General features: G+C 47.7%; 1 protein-coding gene across 1 annotated transcript in view; it reads left to right on the top strand.

Annotated features, from left to right (window-relative positions):
- Positions 1–17819, top strand: part of ple (tyrosine hydroxylase ple) — a 43193-nt gene extending 25374 nt beyond the window's left edge. The window contains exons 8-13 of the mRNA XM_075676077.1: positions 2103–2248; positions 4108–4243; positions 6319–6445; positions 7757–7852; positions 10218–10351; positions 16289–17819. Of these exons, the coding sequence (XP_075532192.1) occupies positions 2103–2248; positions 4108–4243; positions 6319–6445; positions 7757–7852; positions 10218–10351; positions 16289–16451 (802 nt within the window). The 3' untranslated portion in view covers positions 16452–17819. The remainder of the gene's footprint in view (positions 1–2102; positions 2249–4107; positions 4244–6318; positions 6446–7756; positions 7853–10217; positions 10352–16288) is intronic.
- Positions 17820–18032: the final 213 nt, after the last annotated feature.

The following is an 18032-nucleotide window of genomic DNA, read 5'->3' as shown; positions in this document are numbered from 1 at the left end:
TTTGCGGAAAGTGTTTAAGGAAGTGCTTTAAAGGCGTTTTGAGCAGGCAACTCTGTAAACGGGCGGGTCAACGGGTGAGTCACAAGCAGGAAACTTTTTAAGCGTGCGGTTTAATTACAGGAAACTGAAATTCTCAGTGCAACTGGTCGAAAAACACAGCTTCATTGAAAATTGAATTGTGATTCTGCCAGGTTGCGCAAGTCTGCTGTCCTCTCCTCCCCTCTTTTTTTTTTTGCTGAATTAATAGTGTGAATTTTGACAAAAAATTATATTTGAGTGATCGCTGCGATTTTTATTGTTCGTACGCCTTTTCTCGCGCATTGCGAGCGCCACAATGTTTTTGTAAGTCTTGTGGTATTGGGGCCTGCGTGTATGTATATAAGCATTTACCGCCGTGTGCCAGGCTACTGAGGCGCGGGTTTAACCAAAATTTTTCAAGCTCCTTGTGCGCACTTAAAAAATTTGCTGGCTGTTGAACAATGTTGAACATTGAAGTTGAAAGCAAATATATACTTTTTTGCCGAGGAAAATGTTGTAAATTTCTGCGTAGACAACGGCGGCCGCATTGCTGAGGGGCGGGATGAGACACGGTGACTATTGAGGTTTTGGTCAATGTTCAAAAACACTATTAAGGCTGTAAGCAATAATTCAGAGTGCTTCTCTACGGCGCCCTTTATTGTAAGAAAGGTGCGTTGTCAATTAATCAATCAATCAATTAATCAATCAATCAACACAAGTTTCGATGCAGAGGCGAAAAGAGAGCTGGGGATTTCAACGAGATGGTAATCTAGAGTGCGCTTCTCTGCATTGCAAAATATGCCAACTCATGGCAGCGGTAGTGATGGTTCAAATGAAGACAAAGTGCTAGCCGCACATGCTGCGGCTCGTTTCTTGCGCGTGGCTTCACGTCGAGAGCTGCTGCTACGTCTTCTATGCTATTAGACAAGCTAACTGTGCTCGCACCCGCTATGACAGCAAACATGACGGCGCCACCAATAGCTTGGCAAACCGAGGAAGCCAGCTTAACAGCTATGAAAAAAGTCAATCGGTGAAACTGATTACTGATGATTGCTTCTGAAGAGGCCACACGACAGTGCGTGGCAGCGTTTCTGCCAGTGTGTCACTTTGACAACGCTATGTTCAGCCAGCCCACGCGCGCACGCGTATGAGGGCGTCGACTGTGCCAAACGTACGACTTCCTGATCTCATTTAATTTTGGGAATTTCCACCTGGTTTTCCGCCATCACCGTCTGCGTTTCCCTTGCCTGTAGTCATTCATGCACTGCTAGCTTGCCTCACACATTCCAAGGGTAAGGAACGTGAGCTCTCCGCGCTAAACGTTATTAAAAATGAAGAACAAAGTCATTGTAAAGATTGCAAAAACTAAAGAGGCAAGCACACGAAAATGCGAGCTGAGCTGGAAAACGAAGAGCACACTGCAGCACGTTCAGCGTGAGCACGGGTCAGTACTTCTTCGAAACCGCGCGAGACGCGACTAAAAGTGTGGTTGCGTATAATTCGGAATTGAACTCGCCACGTCTTGCCTAAAACTCCGTAACCGCTCCAACGTTTCCCAGAAAAATTACCGGAGAAAACTCTAGCGCTGCGGTCATTAAGCTACCATAGTACACAGATTTCCCAAACTTCGTGCTTTTGGCTTCAGACATTCTCGCGAATGTTTTTTTTATTACGCTCTCTTCGTAATTTCCAACCGGTTATATTTCACGAAACCCTTGAAAATCGTGTCTGCGTACGTACATGCATAATTTTTGCGAATTCTCGCTTTTTTATAACGCAATGTTTTGTTGAGCAAATGATTAGATTGCACAGTAACAAAGTCGCTTGAAGTCATAAGCAGCAAGTTTAAGCAAATACAGCATGCCCATCGTTCCCACGCTACAACCACTCTGGTCCATCCGCCACGCCTGCAGCTTCCGTAGACACTGGCACCAAATTTCCTCCTGGTGATTTCTGTAGGAAACTATGATGACCGCCCAGCAGCCAGAGCGCGCGTCGTGAGACGTCCGCCGAAGTGCACCGTGTGCGCTTTCGAGAAAGTCCGGTTGGAGGCGCGCATTGCTTCGGTGTCGTGCGCGTCGCAGGGGCGTCGTGTACCGGGCCATGCGCGAGCTGGTGCCGACGCACGCCTGCCAGGAGTTCGCCGACGCCCTGGCGAGGCTGGAGAGGGAGCTCCAGTACGGGCCGGACGCCATCCCGCAGCTGGACGACGTGTCGAACTTCCTCAAACGCAAGTAGAACGCCAACGTCCGCGCTATGCGCGCATGCGACGGTGCTAATTCGTGTAAGACTGTGGCAAGGCGATGGCGCGTACAGGTGACACACTGGTCTCAGGAGGTGAATTAAGCTACCACAGGATCCACGGGAGGCGCAGATAGGGATGTTGCATATACGCACGTATAAATGAAATGACGTTTGTGGACACCCCCTTCGCCTTTCTGTGTAATGGGTCACGGTCCCAGGAAGTGGATCGTGCATCCGGTACTGGTGCCCGTAGACACGACATTTGTGTGCTTGCATAGTGCCCGTTGATAGTTTCTTCTTGCTTCCGTTTCCCTTTTTATTCTCGCTCGAGTAATTAATGCATGGGAGATTTTGAGATGGCTGGCTCTAAACAAGCTTACCATCTCCCTTTTCTACATAGTAAACAAACACGTGAGCAAATAAATGATACTGGACTTAGTTTGATTTTAGAAACACCACCATGTTACGTACTTGTTCAGATTCAGGATGACGTGGCAGAAAATGACAAACAACATACCGCCGCTGTGGACATATCGAGCCCACAACCATCGAGTCTCGTGCGCTGTGCTGCACAGACTAGGTTTAGGTTAACCAAGCGGTTCAGCGGAACACCGAAAGGTGGAGCACGTTTGAGACGAAAGGGAGCAGGTGTCGTCATGGCTGCAGCGGAATGTTACCAGCGGGAGTCAGCTGGTCTCCAAGAAAACCAAGGTTCGGCGTGGGAAAATGACGATGATTCGAGCTCGCTGGGACGAAGCCCTCGAACAACATCTTCAACTTCGCTTCAGAGGCTTATTTCGCCACCCGATATTTTTTTCTTAGCGGAGAAGCGTTTCCTCTCATAATTGCAAAGCCTTTAGCGCAATTCAAAAAAGACAGGGACGCGACAGAGACAAAGGACATCTAAAGGCTTTGGCATTATGAGTAAACCGTACCAACTAGCCCAACAATCAGCATTGTTGAAGCGTTTCTTGACGGAAAATAAATTCTAGATTTTTTTTTAAAATGGCGTTGATATATTGCAGGTTATCAGCGCAAACAATCCGTACAACCGTCTGAACAGAGACTGCTGCTGCGACAGTATTGTATAGTACAGCACGTGCCTCCAGGCACTTGCGTTCAAGGCCAGTGGCGAGGCAGTAGTTCTCCTTGATAGCTGTAGTAAATGCAACATTCTTAATTTGTCATTACTTCGTAGCACATACAGTAAGCCCTCATTATAACAATATCGCTTTATTCGAAGTTCTGTGAGGTTTTAGTTTATATGCATGTGTTAACTGGAATATTCGAAGTGCAGTAGGCGGAAAGTTGCTGCATGGCATCGCTCGGTGAAGCATTCCCGATGACAAACCTGTCGTCGTATCAACCTGCCTAGGCAATAAGCGCTGCGAAAGTCACCCCGCCATGTGGTGGTACTACCAGAGTCCTTGAAGGACTCTGGTAAACTGACAGACAAGGCAGCTGTTCACAGGTGCCAGGAACATTTAGACTCTGTCATATGTCACCAGTGTCGAGCGCAGCGTTGTTTCAATATACGTTTTTTGATCTCCTGCGCTGCTGGAGGGTTACCAGGACTCATCTTGCGCTAGCAAGCATTTGTAGTTGCTCCGCTTCTAACAAAATATCGATTAAAACGAAGTCAGCTTCCTGTCTGGATAACCTCGTTATAACGAGGGTTTATGGTATTTTATGTGTCCAGCTCCATATTGCTACAGTCAATTTCACAGTTTTATTACATATGCAAGTTACGCACTCGTTCAGCGGTCGTTCTCAGACCTCTTGAGAGCCGCGCCGTACATAATACATCTTCGCGTGCGATCGCCTTCGCTCTCTCTGAACGCGCAGGTCGCAGTGGCTTCACCTTGCGACCGGCCTCGGGTCTGCTGACGGCGCGCGACTTCCTGGCATCGCTGGCATTCCGCGTGTTCCAGTGCACGCAATACATGCGCCACGGGTCCGCACCCCACCACTCGCCCGAGCCGTAAGTGACAGCCGCAAACGCGGCAAGTGGTTCATCGCCCTTAAAAGAAGCATGCATGCAATGTTTTTCTTCCATAGAAGAAGGAGGAGGGGGGTTGTTGCTGTATCTGCAGGTAAATGTAGGCTTATTTCGTGTCGCTTCCAACGGCTCTCCGTGGCTGTGTTACCCCTCAGTATCTTACTAGATGTTCTTCGAAAGACTGGAGGTTGAGCAAGTTTGTTCTTCTCTTTCTCATGTGAAGCATTCTTTGCCGCACTATTGGCACTTTGCGGTAGATAGGCAGGTAGGTTCCTGTCTCGCCTCACTTTAAGAAAGATAAAACAATGTGTAATCGATGCGGGAATCGAACATCTGCCGTCGAGCACCGCAGCCGGCTATTTAACCGTTGCGCCGCGATAGCTTTTTTTCGCATGCATGCTTTTCGCGTTCCAAAGCTCGCTGAAACACTCGGTGGTGTGCGCATCCCGTGCCACTTTCTCGTTTGCTCGCGCTTTGAGGAGCCGCCTGAGACTGTGGCCCCTTTGCCCAGTGCTTTCCTCGTAGCAGCTGACGTTAGGTAGAAACTATGCGACGTTGTGCAGCCTTCATGATAGCAAAGTTTACCAAATTTTTAACATTTCTTCGCCCAAGTACAAATGCCATCGGCGTTTTGACATGCACGACACGAAACGCACGATTGTATAATACGTAGTCGCTGATGACGTCATGATCCGTGTTTGTCTAGCTTAAGCTCGCCCACTACCTGTGTAGAAACCAGCAATAGCCATTTGGTCGGCTGGTGTCGAACGGCGTAGAAATTAGGCCATTGCCATCATACGATCGTCTACAACGTGGTCGCTACACTGCTGTCGTCGCACGCGCGCACGCTCGTGACCCGCGCACACAACTGTTCGATTTACGCGTTGGTCCACCTGGAATCGTTTTGCGGAACCCCCAATAATGCTCCCTGCCTTTCCTGTTTTATATATTTCTCTGTCTGCCTAAGAATGCTTGCCGAGGTACCTGCCAAATGCTTCGCGTAACTTAGATGCCCACAGCGCGTGGGATATGCGCAGTTTTTCTCTGGTGCCGCTCTTATGAGAAAATTGCCAGCCAACCTTTATTTCTTTTCGTGGTGTTTGTTTAGGTTTACAAGATTAATAAGAATAATGACGGGGTTGCGTCGTACGAAAGACAGGCGTTCCATTGCGGTCACAAGTACTAGAACCAAAAGGACAACACAAGCGCCGACTGAGAGGTCAGACCGCGGCTGAAAAGAAGGACGACGCGAAACTCATCTGCGCATGCTCGACGGAAGGCAGCGCCAACTCGCCAACTCGTGCGGAAGCTCGTGAAAGATATCTGTTTAGGCATGACAACTCCATTGCAAGATTAAGCGCACTGCTACCGATATTGATGATATACCACAGCCCGACCATATGAGGCGCACTTGTTCGTTTTCATAAGATTTACGAGCGAACGCGCGCTTTTCCATAGCTGACAATGAAAATATAATTTTTACTCCTAGAGGAGTCGCTAATGCAACGGAGTTGTGGTTCACTGGAAGCCAGATATGCCGAACTACAGCGTCAGCGGGACAAAACTGACCGATGCTGGGAGGATGCGTTGAGTGCAACTTTCTTTGTGGCGTCCGAAGGTGCACACGCTGTTGTCTAGCTTTGATGGCGCTGTGGTAGTCCGTGGGTGTAATAATGCCATTAGCATCCTTAGCATACTTTCCCCGCTACGGATTGCAAATAAAAGTGTTTTCAGCAATACAACGTGTCGCTGCATTGCTTGGACGCTAATCACATTAACGTCGACAGTGGTCGTCAGATGGGTACTGCCGTTTCTTTTTTTTAATGTCAGCACAGAACTATACAGACTGCTAATTTTAAAGTATTTAGAGTATTGAGGGCATTTTGCTAGGCTTAGTTGTGCCCGTGTTTTCACGCCTACCTTTCGTACCATATGTTCTTTCCGTTCTTTCCCCTCCTTCTCCCGGTATTATATATGCGACACAATGCGGGACGATTTCAAACCTTTCTTATTCGAGTTCTTCTTACTCCTTGACCCGTCTTCTCGCGCATGCGCAGGGACTGCGTCCACGAGCTGATTGGTCACGTGCCCATGTTCGCCGACCCAGGGTTCGCCCAGTTCTCGCAGGACATCGGCCTCGCCTCGCTCGGCATCGCCGACGAGGACATCGAGAAACTGGCCACGGTATGCGCACTTATCCTTTGGCTACACTCGAAATCCTCCTCGCTTCCGGCTACAAATTGAACATTTTGGCAAATATTTTTCATTTACATAAATGTAACTGCCTTCCATACGTTTGAACTTCTTACTTTTCATCTGCACATAAAGTAAGTACTTGGAGCTATGTGGTAGTGAAGTATCCGCTGTTATCTGGAACAGTATTCCAAACGCCTGGTACCTAGAACTGAGGTTAAACAGCGCGAAAAAGAAGAGGACACAAGGAAACAAATACCACAGACAAGCGCCTGGTACCTATTACCTGGAACAGTTATCTACGCATCTGTAACAGGAACAATGCCTAAGTGTGTGAAACCTCGTCTCACATGCTTTTTCTTTAGTGTCCTTTGTTAAAGCAGCACTAAATAGAAACAATAATTCAGTTTGGACTGATAATATGTTCTTTAAGAACTCGTTATTCGTTATATTCGTTAATTTTTATTAAAAGACTGATTATTGGGATAGAAAATGAAAGCAAAATTTATTTATTTTTGAAATTCCGCTTTTAAATCCCAGCGCTGATAGGTTGAACATGACGCCGTGAATTTCAAACTATTTTTTTAATCCATTTGGGCCGCTTTGACGCAGTAAATGTTGCGTTTTGTTGTGGGGCTTTAGGTGCCGAAACCACGAACTGATACAGCTGCACGCCGTAGTGGAGGACATCGGATGAATTTTTACCACCTGGGCTTCCCTAACGCGCACCTAAATCTAAGTTTACGAGCGTTTTCGCTGTTCCCGCCCATTGCGATGCAGCCATCGCGACCGGGATCGAACCCATGACCTGGAACTCGGCAGCACAACGCGATTATTCTGCCACGGTGGGTCGCTGTAAATGTTCTCGAAACTCGCTAAGTTCAGTGTCTGGCTTTTTTTCGGAATACAGGGTATATTCAAACATTACATCTAAAAAAAATATAGACCAGAACATAAGCCGCCAGAATTCATGACGTCACGGCAAGCTGGTGCGGGACTGTTCGGGGCGGCCCCGTCTTTCGTGTTTGCGTCTTTTCTGGCTCACCGAGCCTTCTCTCGCGACAATAGGGTGACGTTTTTGGTACTGCACACAAGCAGTTTAATAATACAGCTAAGCAACTTTCGCTTTAGTCTTCCTTAAATAAAATATAAGCAGTAATATTATCTACAGCCCTCCACTATGGTGTGTCTCATAACCGACTCTGCAGCTGCGAGGGGTGGAACTCCATTACCTATCAGACTGTTTTCCAAGGGAGGCCGCCATCGATGCATCACTGAGCTCTGTTCTGTTGTGGCGCGCAGCTCTACTGGTTCACGGTGGAGTTCGGGCTCTGCAAGCAGGCGGGCGAGATACGGGCCTACGGCGCCGGCTTGCTCTCCTCTGTCGGGGAACTGCAGGTGGGTGGAAGACGTCGCCCGGTGCTAACCGCACGTCTGTGGATCTCAAACAACTGGTGGCCGTCACTTACCCCATGAATTCTTTGCGCGTCATTCAGAGGCCACTGTGAATGCGAGTATTTTAAGAAAACTGACTTCAGATGAAGGCCGCGAAAGCTAAGAGAGACTGAAAAGAACGTGTTGCTGGGCTAGTTGGTTTATATCTGCAGGTTCTGGAAGGAAGGGGAGACGGGCCCGAAAGCACATTTTAACAGGAAAAAGCAAAGTTGCAATGATGGTGCGCAAACCGCACCGCACATAAGCTAAAAGTACGCTTGGGCGAAAATTAATGGAAATAGTTTATATAAGAAATTAACCAACGATTACGATACCCACTAATGCGAACTTTGAGCGCGGCGGTACAGGTGTTTTGAATACACGATATATTATGGCAAAGCATATGATTCTGAACGACAGGGTCCTCTCGGTAGCGGAGGAAGCACTTCCACCGGTTGCGTCGCTAATTGTTCAAAAAGAGCTGGCCGACGCTATATTGTATTATGATTATATATTTACGTGGTAGTGACAGCGAAGAACGACTCAGTGTCGAAAATGTGAGTTACAAATTTAAATTTTTATTGGGCGAGAATTGCATCCAGCAAAGCTCAAGGACAGCGATAGCGCCATGTATAGGAGAGTCGGCGATCGTCGGAAATCTGATGTGCGGGTGAAGGGCGTCGGCTTTCATGCATGACTCGTCGAAGGTTGCCGTGTGATCGCTGGTGCCCGCGTGGCTACCGGAAAGCGCTACACAATTCGCGTCCCGCATACTATCAGAATACAAAAATCACAAACCATCACACTCGAAACAAGCGCGAACGATACCAAGCAAACCAAACAAGCATGAACGAGCACTGACGCGAGCAGACGATAGTACGAAACGAGCGGTTTTGTTTGTTCGTTGGTTGTTTTCTTGTGTCTACACTTACTGGCATTCTTCGCGTGAATACGCAAGTGTCCCTTTCTTCCAACAAACCTTAGTTAGAGAACATTGCTTCGTCTGTGTCTTACATTAGCCTTGTGACCTGTCTTTCGTGCATCGCATTAAGTCACAGCACGCCGACAGTGAAGGAGCAAACCCCTTTCAATATTTATTATTGGAGGTTATATCTGGGGAAGAAACAACACTATCGGTGACTCGCGATGACTTTGGACGAGTGAGCTGTCTTTGCTGGCCGATTGCGCAATCTTGCGACTGTGCTTGTGACGGTAGCTTCTCTATCGTTCACAGAGTCTAAGCTCGAAGCCGGAAGAAAGCGTTGCTGCGCGCTGTGATCGCACTGCTCGGCCACGAAGGCCTTGGCTTCAAAGGTGCGCCTGCGAAATGCATTCTCCCGTCGGACCGATCGAAAGGCCTCCGGACAATCTGGTGATGCGCGTCTTGAGAATTGCAAGGGCAAACAGTCAAGCGCGCGCTCTTGTTGAGTGGGCGCGCGGTGAAGGCGCCCCCGTGCCGCTACTTTTGCTTCATTTTGTTTCTCTTGAAAGACGATGCGGATGTTACGGACCGGTGATTGAGGTGGATGTGCTGATCAAACAAAGAATAGTAAACTGCACGCGCAGTACGTGGGTCGAGCGAAGAACCAAAAGACATACCGTATGTGTGGTGTATTCGGTCACAAACGTCCAGGTGTGTCGAGTATGGCAAATCTGAATATCTGATCTGTTAAGGCGTGACGCTTCTAATCGCCGTTCGCGTGGGAAAAACTGCTTAAAACTTGTACACTGAGTTTAGAATGGCATAAAAAATGCACCCTAACCTAAGCTTTTCAGACGAAAACAGAGCCGGTAACATTGAATGGAATAGAGTGAGCAAGAGTGAACAAACAGTAAAACTTACACCCAAAGTTGTGTCCTTTGGTTGTACTGTTTTCATTTGGTGCTTTCACGACGCTGATGTTAAACATTCTGGAATTCTTGTGTCACCAGAACAGGGTTAGACGGGCAATGCACGTATCTTCAAGAACCCCGGCGACTTGAGGTCACACCAGCGTGACTGGAACAGCTGACAAACTAAAACGCAGATAAGCGCTGAATGCGTTCAAACATCGTGAGCATTATACGCAGCACTGTTAATTTTTTATGATCTTTTCTGACAGTGTTCCTGTAAAAAGCTTCAATAATTAAACTAAATTCTGAGGTTTTACATGGCAAAACCACGACGTTACTGTGAGGCACGTCTGGTACATAGATGTTTTTCCATTCCGCCCCAATCGAAATGCGGCTACTGCGGCTTTAAGTCTCAAAGGTGAAAATTGTTCTTCCGGCACAAATAGCGACCGCCAGAGTAAGCGCGTCCAGTGATCAATCTCGCATCGTCTCGCAGCACGCGTTGTCGGGAAAGCCGGCTGTCCTTCCTTTCGTACCGGAAAGGACGGCGGTGCAGAAGTACCAGGACCTCGAGTACCAGGACACTTACTTCCTGGCAGAGAGCTTCCTCGACGCCAGAGAGAAACTGCGGTTTGTATTGGTCACCATACTTCGAAGGGCGACCGTCTCTCTGGCCATGCTCGTTCTCTTTCTTTCTTTTTTGCTTTAACCAGTTCCTGTTAGAGGTGCACGCGAACCCAGCCACTTGTTTCATTTTTCAGGTTTCCTTTCTTAAGCATTTCTTTCTCTTTGCACCAAAAAATCTACTCCATAACTTAACGCGGCTAACACCATAGAGTTTCTGACTATATTGCCTAGAGGGAAATCCGGCGGTACTGCGCTGTGGTATGCATGAGAATGCCGATATATTGTGACTTCGGATTGGCATTGTTCTCAGACAGCCAGGCAAACACCATTCCGTCTTTCACAATGATTCATTTTCTACTAAAACAGCACGTAAATAGCTGTTTTAGCTTTATTATTACACAAAAACATGTTTTGTTTAACTATGAGAACGTTTTATTGCATGTACAATTATATAATGATACGTAAAAAGTATCAGCGGGCCGCTAAAGTTGGAGGACAGGCGACAAGATTCGCGCTCGCTTTGAAACAGTTTGTCATCTGTTCTTGCTTTTCTTCGCTTGGTCACGCTTTGTAGGTGAGTAAAGATGTAATATGCGTGAATGGAAACAGTTTGTGAAGATATTACTTTAAAAAAACACGCTATTTGTGTAGCCATATCCACGTTTTAGACGAAGCCTCTTACAACACCAGCCAACACAAGCCTCGCAGACATATATATATACCGTCATTCCCATGACGGCACAGCGCCCCTCAAGAAACTCCCATAGACGGTGGCGCCTGATTTTCCTCTAGGTGTTATAGTGAGAAACTCTATGGCTAACACTCTATTACCCCTGTCACACGGGAAAACTTAAATGCACTTTGAGCCAGAGCACATCTCCGCTAGTGTTATTCGCAGGCTGCCACACGGGAATGCTCAATGACACTCACTGCAGAGCGCACTCGTCGGCAAGTGTGCTTGGCGAGCACACATCGGGGCGACAGTGTGAAGACTTGTTAGCAATTAGTAAAAAAATAAGTAAAGTATTACTGAAAGCAGAGTCAGGAGTAATCTTTAATACCATATTTTTAAATAGATAAAGTTACAAGGTAATAAAATGTGCCACGCTGCAAACAAGGAGAAAAAAAGCAGCAGCATTCGCACTGTCGAGCTGCTCATGGCCACGCCAGGTCATGGCTGCAGTTTTGTTTGGCGAAACATGTCGCTTGGGCAACTTTGTGGTTTGGACTAGTACTGGTCAAGTTTCGTTGTCTTGTCTTGGCTCGTGATGATCATTCTTGTTACTGAGGTTGCAATGAATTACTTCACTTGCAGTTAAGTTTATTGTAAATGCTGTTTCTAACAATAACAAACTGTTTTTGTGCGCGCATTTTTAACTTTAGAAATAAACGCTTTGCCTTCTGACTGCCTATCGTCATCGCCACTAATATGAAAGAACACTTTTCTTCCTCGTGTAGCAGCACGCCGCCAAAATGACACCCAGTGCGTGCCGAAGTGCGCTCGCTCAGAGTGCATTTTAGTTTGGCCGTGTGACAGAGGTATAAGTATGCTGTCGCATACTTACATTGTGATGATTGTGACGTTTCGACAGCTGCGCGCGCGTTCTTCAGGGGCCACCTTGCACACTGTCATTTATCAAAGTGACGTTTCCATTACCTGGCATTCTTTAGAAACTTTATTTCGTGCGCGCTGTGACGCAGTACTCACGTACGCTCAACACACCTCGAGACTTCTTTTTTAAGGTAACTCCGAAGTCGGGTTCAATGCTGTGAAGGAACGTGTGACTGACGTTGGGAACAGCAGCCGAAAATGTCTTAAAATCGTTAGGCCACGATAGCACGCGTGGTACTCTCGTGCCAAAGTCGCTCTCTGAAACACAGGAGCACCAATTTTTGAGCCAGTTCGCTGCAGTAATTGAGGTCATTGCACTGAATTGACAGACACGGACACAAAAGACGGCAGCACGTGCGAGGCGCACGTCGTGTCGATTTTCTTGTCCGTTTCCATTGGGCGCTGTGGCCTCAGTTACGCTCCACGAAACGTCGGGCGCCTGCGTCACGTGCTAGTTTCGAGCATTCTTGCTTCGTGACCGCAAGCGCTTTGAGAAGCTATGTTAGACTGCACAGCCTTCGGAATCGGTCCGCATTTTCTGTTAAGTGCTGGATACCTGCTAAGTGGGTCACGTTCACCAATACTGTGGACAAGGAGAAAAAGCTGCTGTAACGGTAGCTTGGCGATGCTCCTGGCCGTGTCTTAGCACGGAGGACCACGAACAAAGCATGGTTCCTTTGCATAACAACTGTTGTAAAGAAACAATTTTATACATTTCTAGATGTGATAACTAAACGTGAAAGCACACGAACGTATAAGTAAAGTGAACTAAAAAGATAAATTTGTCGTTACAGTTATAGGATAATGCAAAGAAAAAAATATTCACCGACGATTACGATACTCCCTGATGTGAATTTTGAGCGCAGGTGTTTACGTGTTTTGAATTCGCGATACCTTGTGGCAAAGAATTTGATTCTGAACGACAGGGTCCTCTCGGTGGCGGAACTGAAACTCTGCTCGGTCAGCTTGCTCGTTTAGCAGAAACGGAAGACGACGCATTTCTACCGGTTGCGTCGCTCATTGTTCAGGAAGAAAGCGTAAGGCGGAAGGCGTAAAGCGCCGCCGCCTTCCCTAGCGGCGGCGGTGGCGGCGCAGGCGAAGTAGCGCATGCGCACTGAGTCCAAAGTCCACTCCAGCGCTTTGTTTCCATATATGGTATCGGTGGACGCGCTCGCCGCCGTGAAGCACGTCTCGTGCGGCACTCCGCTTTTCTTCTCACCGTTTCGCCATGCTCTCCTCGTCCGCTTTCCCCCTCGCGCTCACTTCGCTCTCGCCGTCTTTCATCTCCCACTGCACTGCACGTTCACTGTTTCATCCTTCGCGGTGCTCGTTCGCTCGGTTACGCCGAGGGACGCTGACGACGCCGACGCTCAACACAGGAACGGGCGCCTGAGAGCTGCGCTCAAAAAATGTTGAGGTGTCTAGCGTTGATTGAGAGTTCTTGCTATTATAATACAGATGTAGTGAACACAATTTAAGGACAAACAAATCTGAAAGTGCACTTGTACTCAAGAACAGACGTGCATACGCAATACCTTATGAAAAGATTTCTTGAACATAGAACGAAATCAAGCATATACAGCAGGACGTTATACGTATCAAAACATTAACTTGACAAGTGGTACTGTACAACAACTTCACATAACGTTTCACCTGATCAGTGTACGTAATAAATTAATGTTTAGGACGTGGTAGCTTTATACTCTTTTCATACTGTCCTGTTTTGTAGCACATTTAAATGCACATGTGCACAAGTGTGTGAATGAAGACGGAAGCCATCATTTGCAAGTTTTACTCAGCGAGTCAGCACAGAAAATTAGGATGCTGGCGAGAAATAAAATAAAATTGGAAGTCTTGCTGCACTTGAAGATATGTCTGCGCCCAGCGCCCGCCAAACATCGCATCCACGCATACACAGCAGAGAGTTCCTCGCAGAGCTATGGATGGATGGAAACAACTTTATTTTGAATCCGGCAAATTTGACGACCCGGGCTCAGGTCTCCCATGAGGGGACTTCGAGGACTTGCCTCGTCGCCGCCTCTCGGGCTTGCTGGACAGCCCACTCTTGTGTCTTGAGGTTGGAGCTGCGCAGAGCGGCGGCCCACTTCGACGCAAGAGCCTCCGCAGCTACTGCCATCGTAGCTGATGTAACACGACACTCCCACAACATGTGTGACAGCGTCGCTCTAGTTTGCAAAGAGCAGTCGGGTATAATTTGCAAAAACATAATTTGCAAAGAGCAGTCGGGTATAGCGCGGGGAAAATGTGCTGCAATAGCACCGGACTGGGGAAGGTTTGTGTTTGCAATTGTCGCCAGACGACTGCCTGGCGACGTTTCAGCATGGGTGAGGTGGGGGCAGCAACCGCCTGCCTAGCTGGTAGTGCTTGGTGATGTCATTGTACCTGACCAAGCGTTCTCGCGTGTTCTGAACCAGGAGTTCCGAACTCGAAGCGGCGGTCTCCGATTCTGCGCGGTGGTCCGCACGGTCACAAAATAGCTCTCAGAGCCATCGCTAGCTGTACAATGTCGTTGCATACGTGCGCCTGCACTTAAAAAATAAAACAAGAAAGAGCGTTTTAAAAGCTGGCTTCTCCTCAGTAAGAGTGTTTGCAAGAAAAAGCCCGCTTTACTGGGTGAGCGGGTGAGTGACTGCTAATGCGTGTCGGTGCGTAACCGAGAGCCATGGTAATGGTAAGCGTAAGCAAGCAAATATTCAACGAACTAAGGCGCATAAATATGGATAGAACGTGAAACGCGTCGTGGTTACGTGATGGCACGACAGGCAAGCACGTCGAATACTACACAATACTAGGGCCACCGCGACGCCGCATGTTGATTATCACAGCTTCCAGAAGAGGGCGCATCATAGACATCCGGCCTGAGGCATCCAGGGGCGTGGCCAGGGAGAGGGGAAGGGGGCACAACTCGGCTTTCCTGGTCAAGTGCAAGCAACCCCCGCCTCACCCCTCTCCTCCCCCCCCCCCCCAAAAAAAAGAAGAAGAAAAATTCTTGACTTCGCCACTTCCGCAGCAATTGTGAAAGAGAAAAGGCGAGAACACCGAAGACTGTCGTCTGTAACGCTTTAGTAACATAATACGGCTACTTATTCCAGAATTCTTTGAATCGGATGCGCAGTTATGTGGGAAACAAAAGCGGTAAGAGCGTGCTCCGGCACCCAGCCAGAGCGAAAGGGCAGATGGCGTAAGTGAGAGACCTGACCGTGCGGATATTTCCTTTCGCGCGGCACAGTTTTGCAGTTAATCTGCTCCTGGAGTGTAAACTAAGAAACATGCTTAGGCTTTCGAGATTCCGGTGACTACGGTCGACAAGGCGTACGACGCTGTGACGAGGAAGGAAGTTCGACGTAGGCACATGTGTAGTCGCGCGATCGTGCTCCCGATTGGCTGAGTACGCCAGCTGTAGCATCCGCTCCAGCGCTACGTAATTGTGAAATTGCCTAGAGGGGCTGTGCTTTTTGTAAAATAAAACTAGTGCTTTCTTTTGTAACCTCATACTACATGGCATAACTATTGCCACGTGTCGTTGTTTTACCTTTTGTCAATGTTCGTTCTCACCGAATTATCACTGTTATCAAGTTGTCGAGGGTAGCAATGTGGGCTTGTTGGTAACGCATCCCGAATGGTTTTACGGTAGCGTGATTAAAGGCCGTGTATGTCCTTGTGTGTCTTTTTTGTCCTGTCTCTTAATCGCGCTACCGTAAACCTATTCACTATGAAGTTGTCTCCCCGCGCAAGATGCGAACACTAGTGCAGATAATTTCTTGAAAGTCTTCGCTGATTCATCATCAAAACAGGCGCGTTATCAGATTTCCACGCGTCGCGCATAGTTTTGTAAATTCTAGAATATTCGTGAGCACCAACGATGAATCTACAATGCATACAGTCAACCACAGAAGCTTACGGACTGCGTTATCTGAAAAAGAAAAGCTGCATACTTCTGCAGCTACAAAGCCTGGTATTCGGAGATCCACCCTGTACTATAGTACGTGTGAACAGCATAGCGTTGCACAGTCTTACTGGCTACGCGGGCACGAACCGGTCGGCAATTCAACGTTTTCTCAGATCTCTTGGTCCCTACACTTTTTGCTGTTGACTGTACGGTGAGCCGTGTGTAAGTAGCGGACGCACTTATTGACCCATTGGATCAGGTTCGGTGAGAGACCACTGTGCTCGCCACTATCGTTGTCATTTCAGTGTTGCTTGTCTTTTCTATGCACAAGTTCCAGCCTCGCACTTTCGGCAGTGTTTTTCGTTCTTCACCCCTGTCCCTGCAACGGTGACACTATTGTACCGCGTGTGCCCTGCAGGCAGTACGTGGCCAACGCCAACTTCCGGCCCTTCGAGGTGAGCTACGATCCGCACCGGCAGTGCGTGCTGGTGCTCGACACACCCAAGAAGCTGCTCGGCGTGGTCGACACGCTGCGCGGCGAGATACAGGCCCTCACCAGCGCCCTCGGGAAGATGAAGTAGTCAGCGACACGCAGCAAGCCCGCCCTGCAATAGATTCATGTGTCAGCTACGCCTGCGGTGTCTCGCTCTAGATCCTGGGTACGCACCACTTCTAGGGCCGATCGCAGCGGTGGTGTCAACCCTGCTTCAGGGATGTATTCCGCCTTCTGGAGCTCTGCTTCTCTCCTGCCCTTCGTTTTACTTTTGGTTCCGCAATGTTTTTCGCCAACTCCCGAAGTATTCAATCCCTCCGGATTCTAGTCTACTTCGACACCCGGGATGCCGTTCGCTCTTTCGCTTTAGTACGAGAGAAAATTGAGCAACTTGATAATTTGATTCGTGGTTTCGAAAAGCAGGTGTAAACAAGAATTCAATAGCATATAAACCGACACTACGAGTTGACTGACGCTCTAAGTACCTCACGTTCTACCAAGAAAGAAACATTCAAGCCCATTTATTTCCACGCTGCGCTAAGACCGCTCAGCCACAGCTGGCGTCAGAAACTCGCGAGTCTAATCGCCAAGACGGTTCGCATGCATACGAAAGCTTTTAGAGCGACAGTTCGAGAGTGCGAGACATAGGCGCTCTGTTGCGGTTGCCGAAGGGTGTTGCTCAAAAGTAAGACAGGACGGAAACATTGCGCGGGCGTCTGTCAAATACGCTCGTGTGGTTGTTCAATCACCGTGCGAATGATTAATAATACGTGGATCTCAATAGATATGGCTTCGAACGTCGTGGAGTGGTTACTCACTTCAGGGTTATATGCCATCAAAAAATGTGCACACAGTTATAGCTCATTCAACATATCGGTTTGCTTGTTTCTATCAGCAAAGAAAAAGAGCTAATAGCAAAAAATGTCTGGCAAGAACATCGTAGTGTTTGTTATATGAAAACAGTAACCAACTTAGCAGCACAATTGCACTATGCATTGTTTACTGATGACATTGAAAGTACTGACAAATTTCGCTATTACTGCAGGTTACGTACTTAGTTCCTACAAAAGAAAGACATTTTCTTTTCGAAAAGATAACATAATTTACCTTACACACTATAATTCACAAGTACATTGTCAGCAAAATTAACGGCCGAGTAAAGTATGATCGACGTAGTGTACGTCATTGCCAGGGTGAACCAACAGTGGCAGCTTCATAACGGACTGCACAGTAATGTTTAAGCGAAAGTGCGTGCTGCTTTTTTTTTTTTTTTTTTTTTGCTGACCGTGCTGCCACAGCACGACATATCCATGTGACGTGCCTACTTGGCGGCGTGTTGTCTTACACCCTCTGAGCCAAACTGTGCGCTGTGGGAAGTGGCGAAATTACTGTAGTCCTCGTGAACTGTTTATGTGTCGTAATAAATAAACTTGTTCCGTGTATAATAAACGTTAAACGTTAAATATATGCAGTCTGTCTTTATGAAACTCGGTTTCAAGAATGCTGACGGTTTTGCGTTAATCTCAAGCGTCCAGACAAACGCTTAGGTAGGTAGGTAGCATCACTGACTACTGTCGTTACTAACTGTTTTAATGTAGCACGTAAACAGCCTCACTGGAAGTTATTCACTATAGAGTAAGCTCAGCCTATTCAGGATCACCAATATTGA

The sequence above is a fragment of the Dermacentor variabilis genome, chromosome 11 (genome assembly GCF_050947875.1).
Source record: "Dermacentor variabilis isolate Ectoservices chromosome 11, ASM5094787v1, whole genome shotgun sequence".
NCBI classification, from domain to species: Eukaryota; Metazoa; Arthropoda; class Arachnida; order Ixodida; family Ixodidae; genus Dermacentor; species Dermacentor variabilis.
This window is presented reverse-complemented; position numbering and strand designations above follow the sequence as displayed.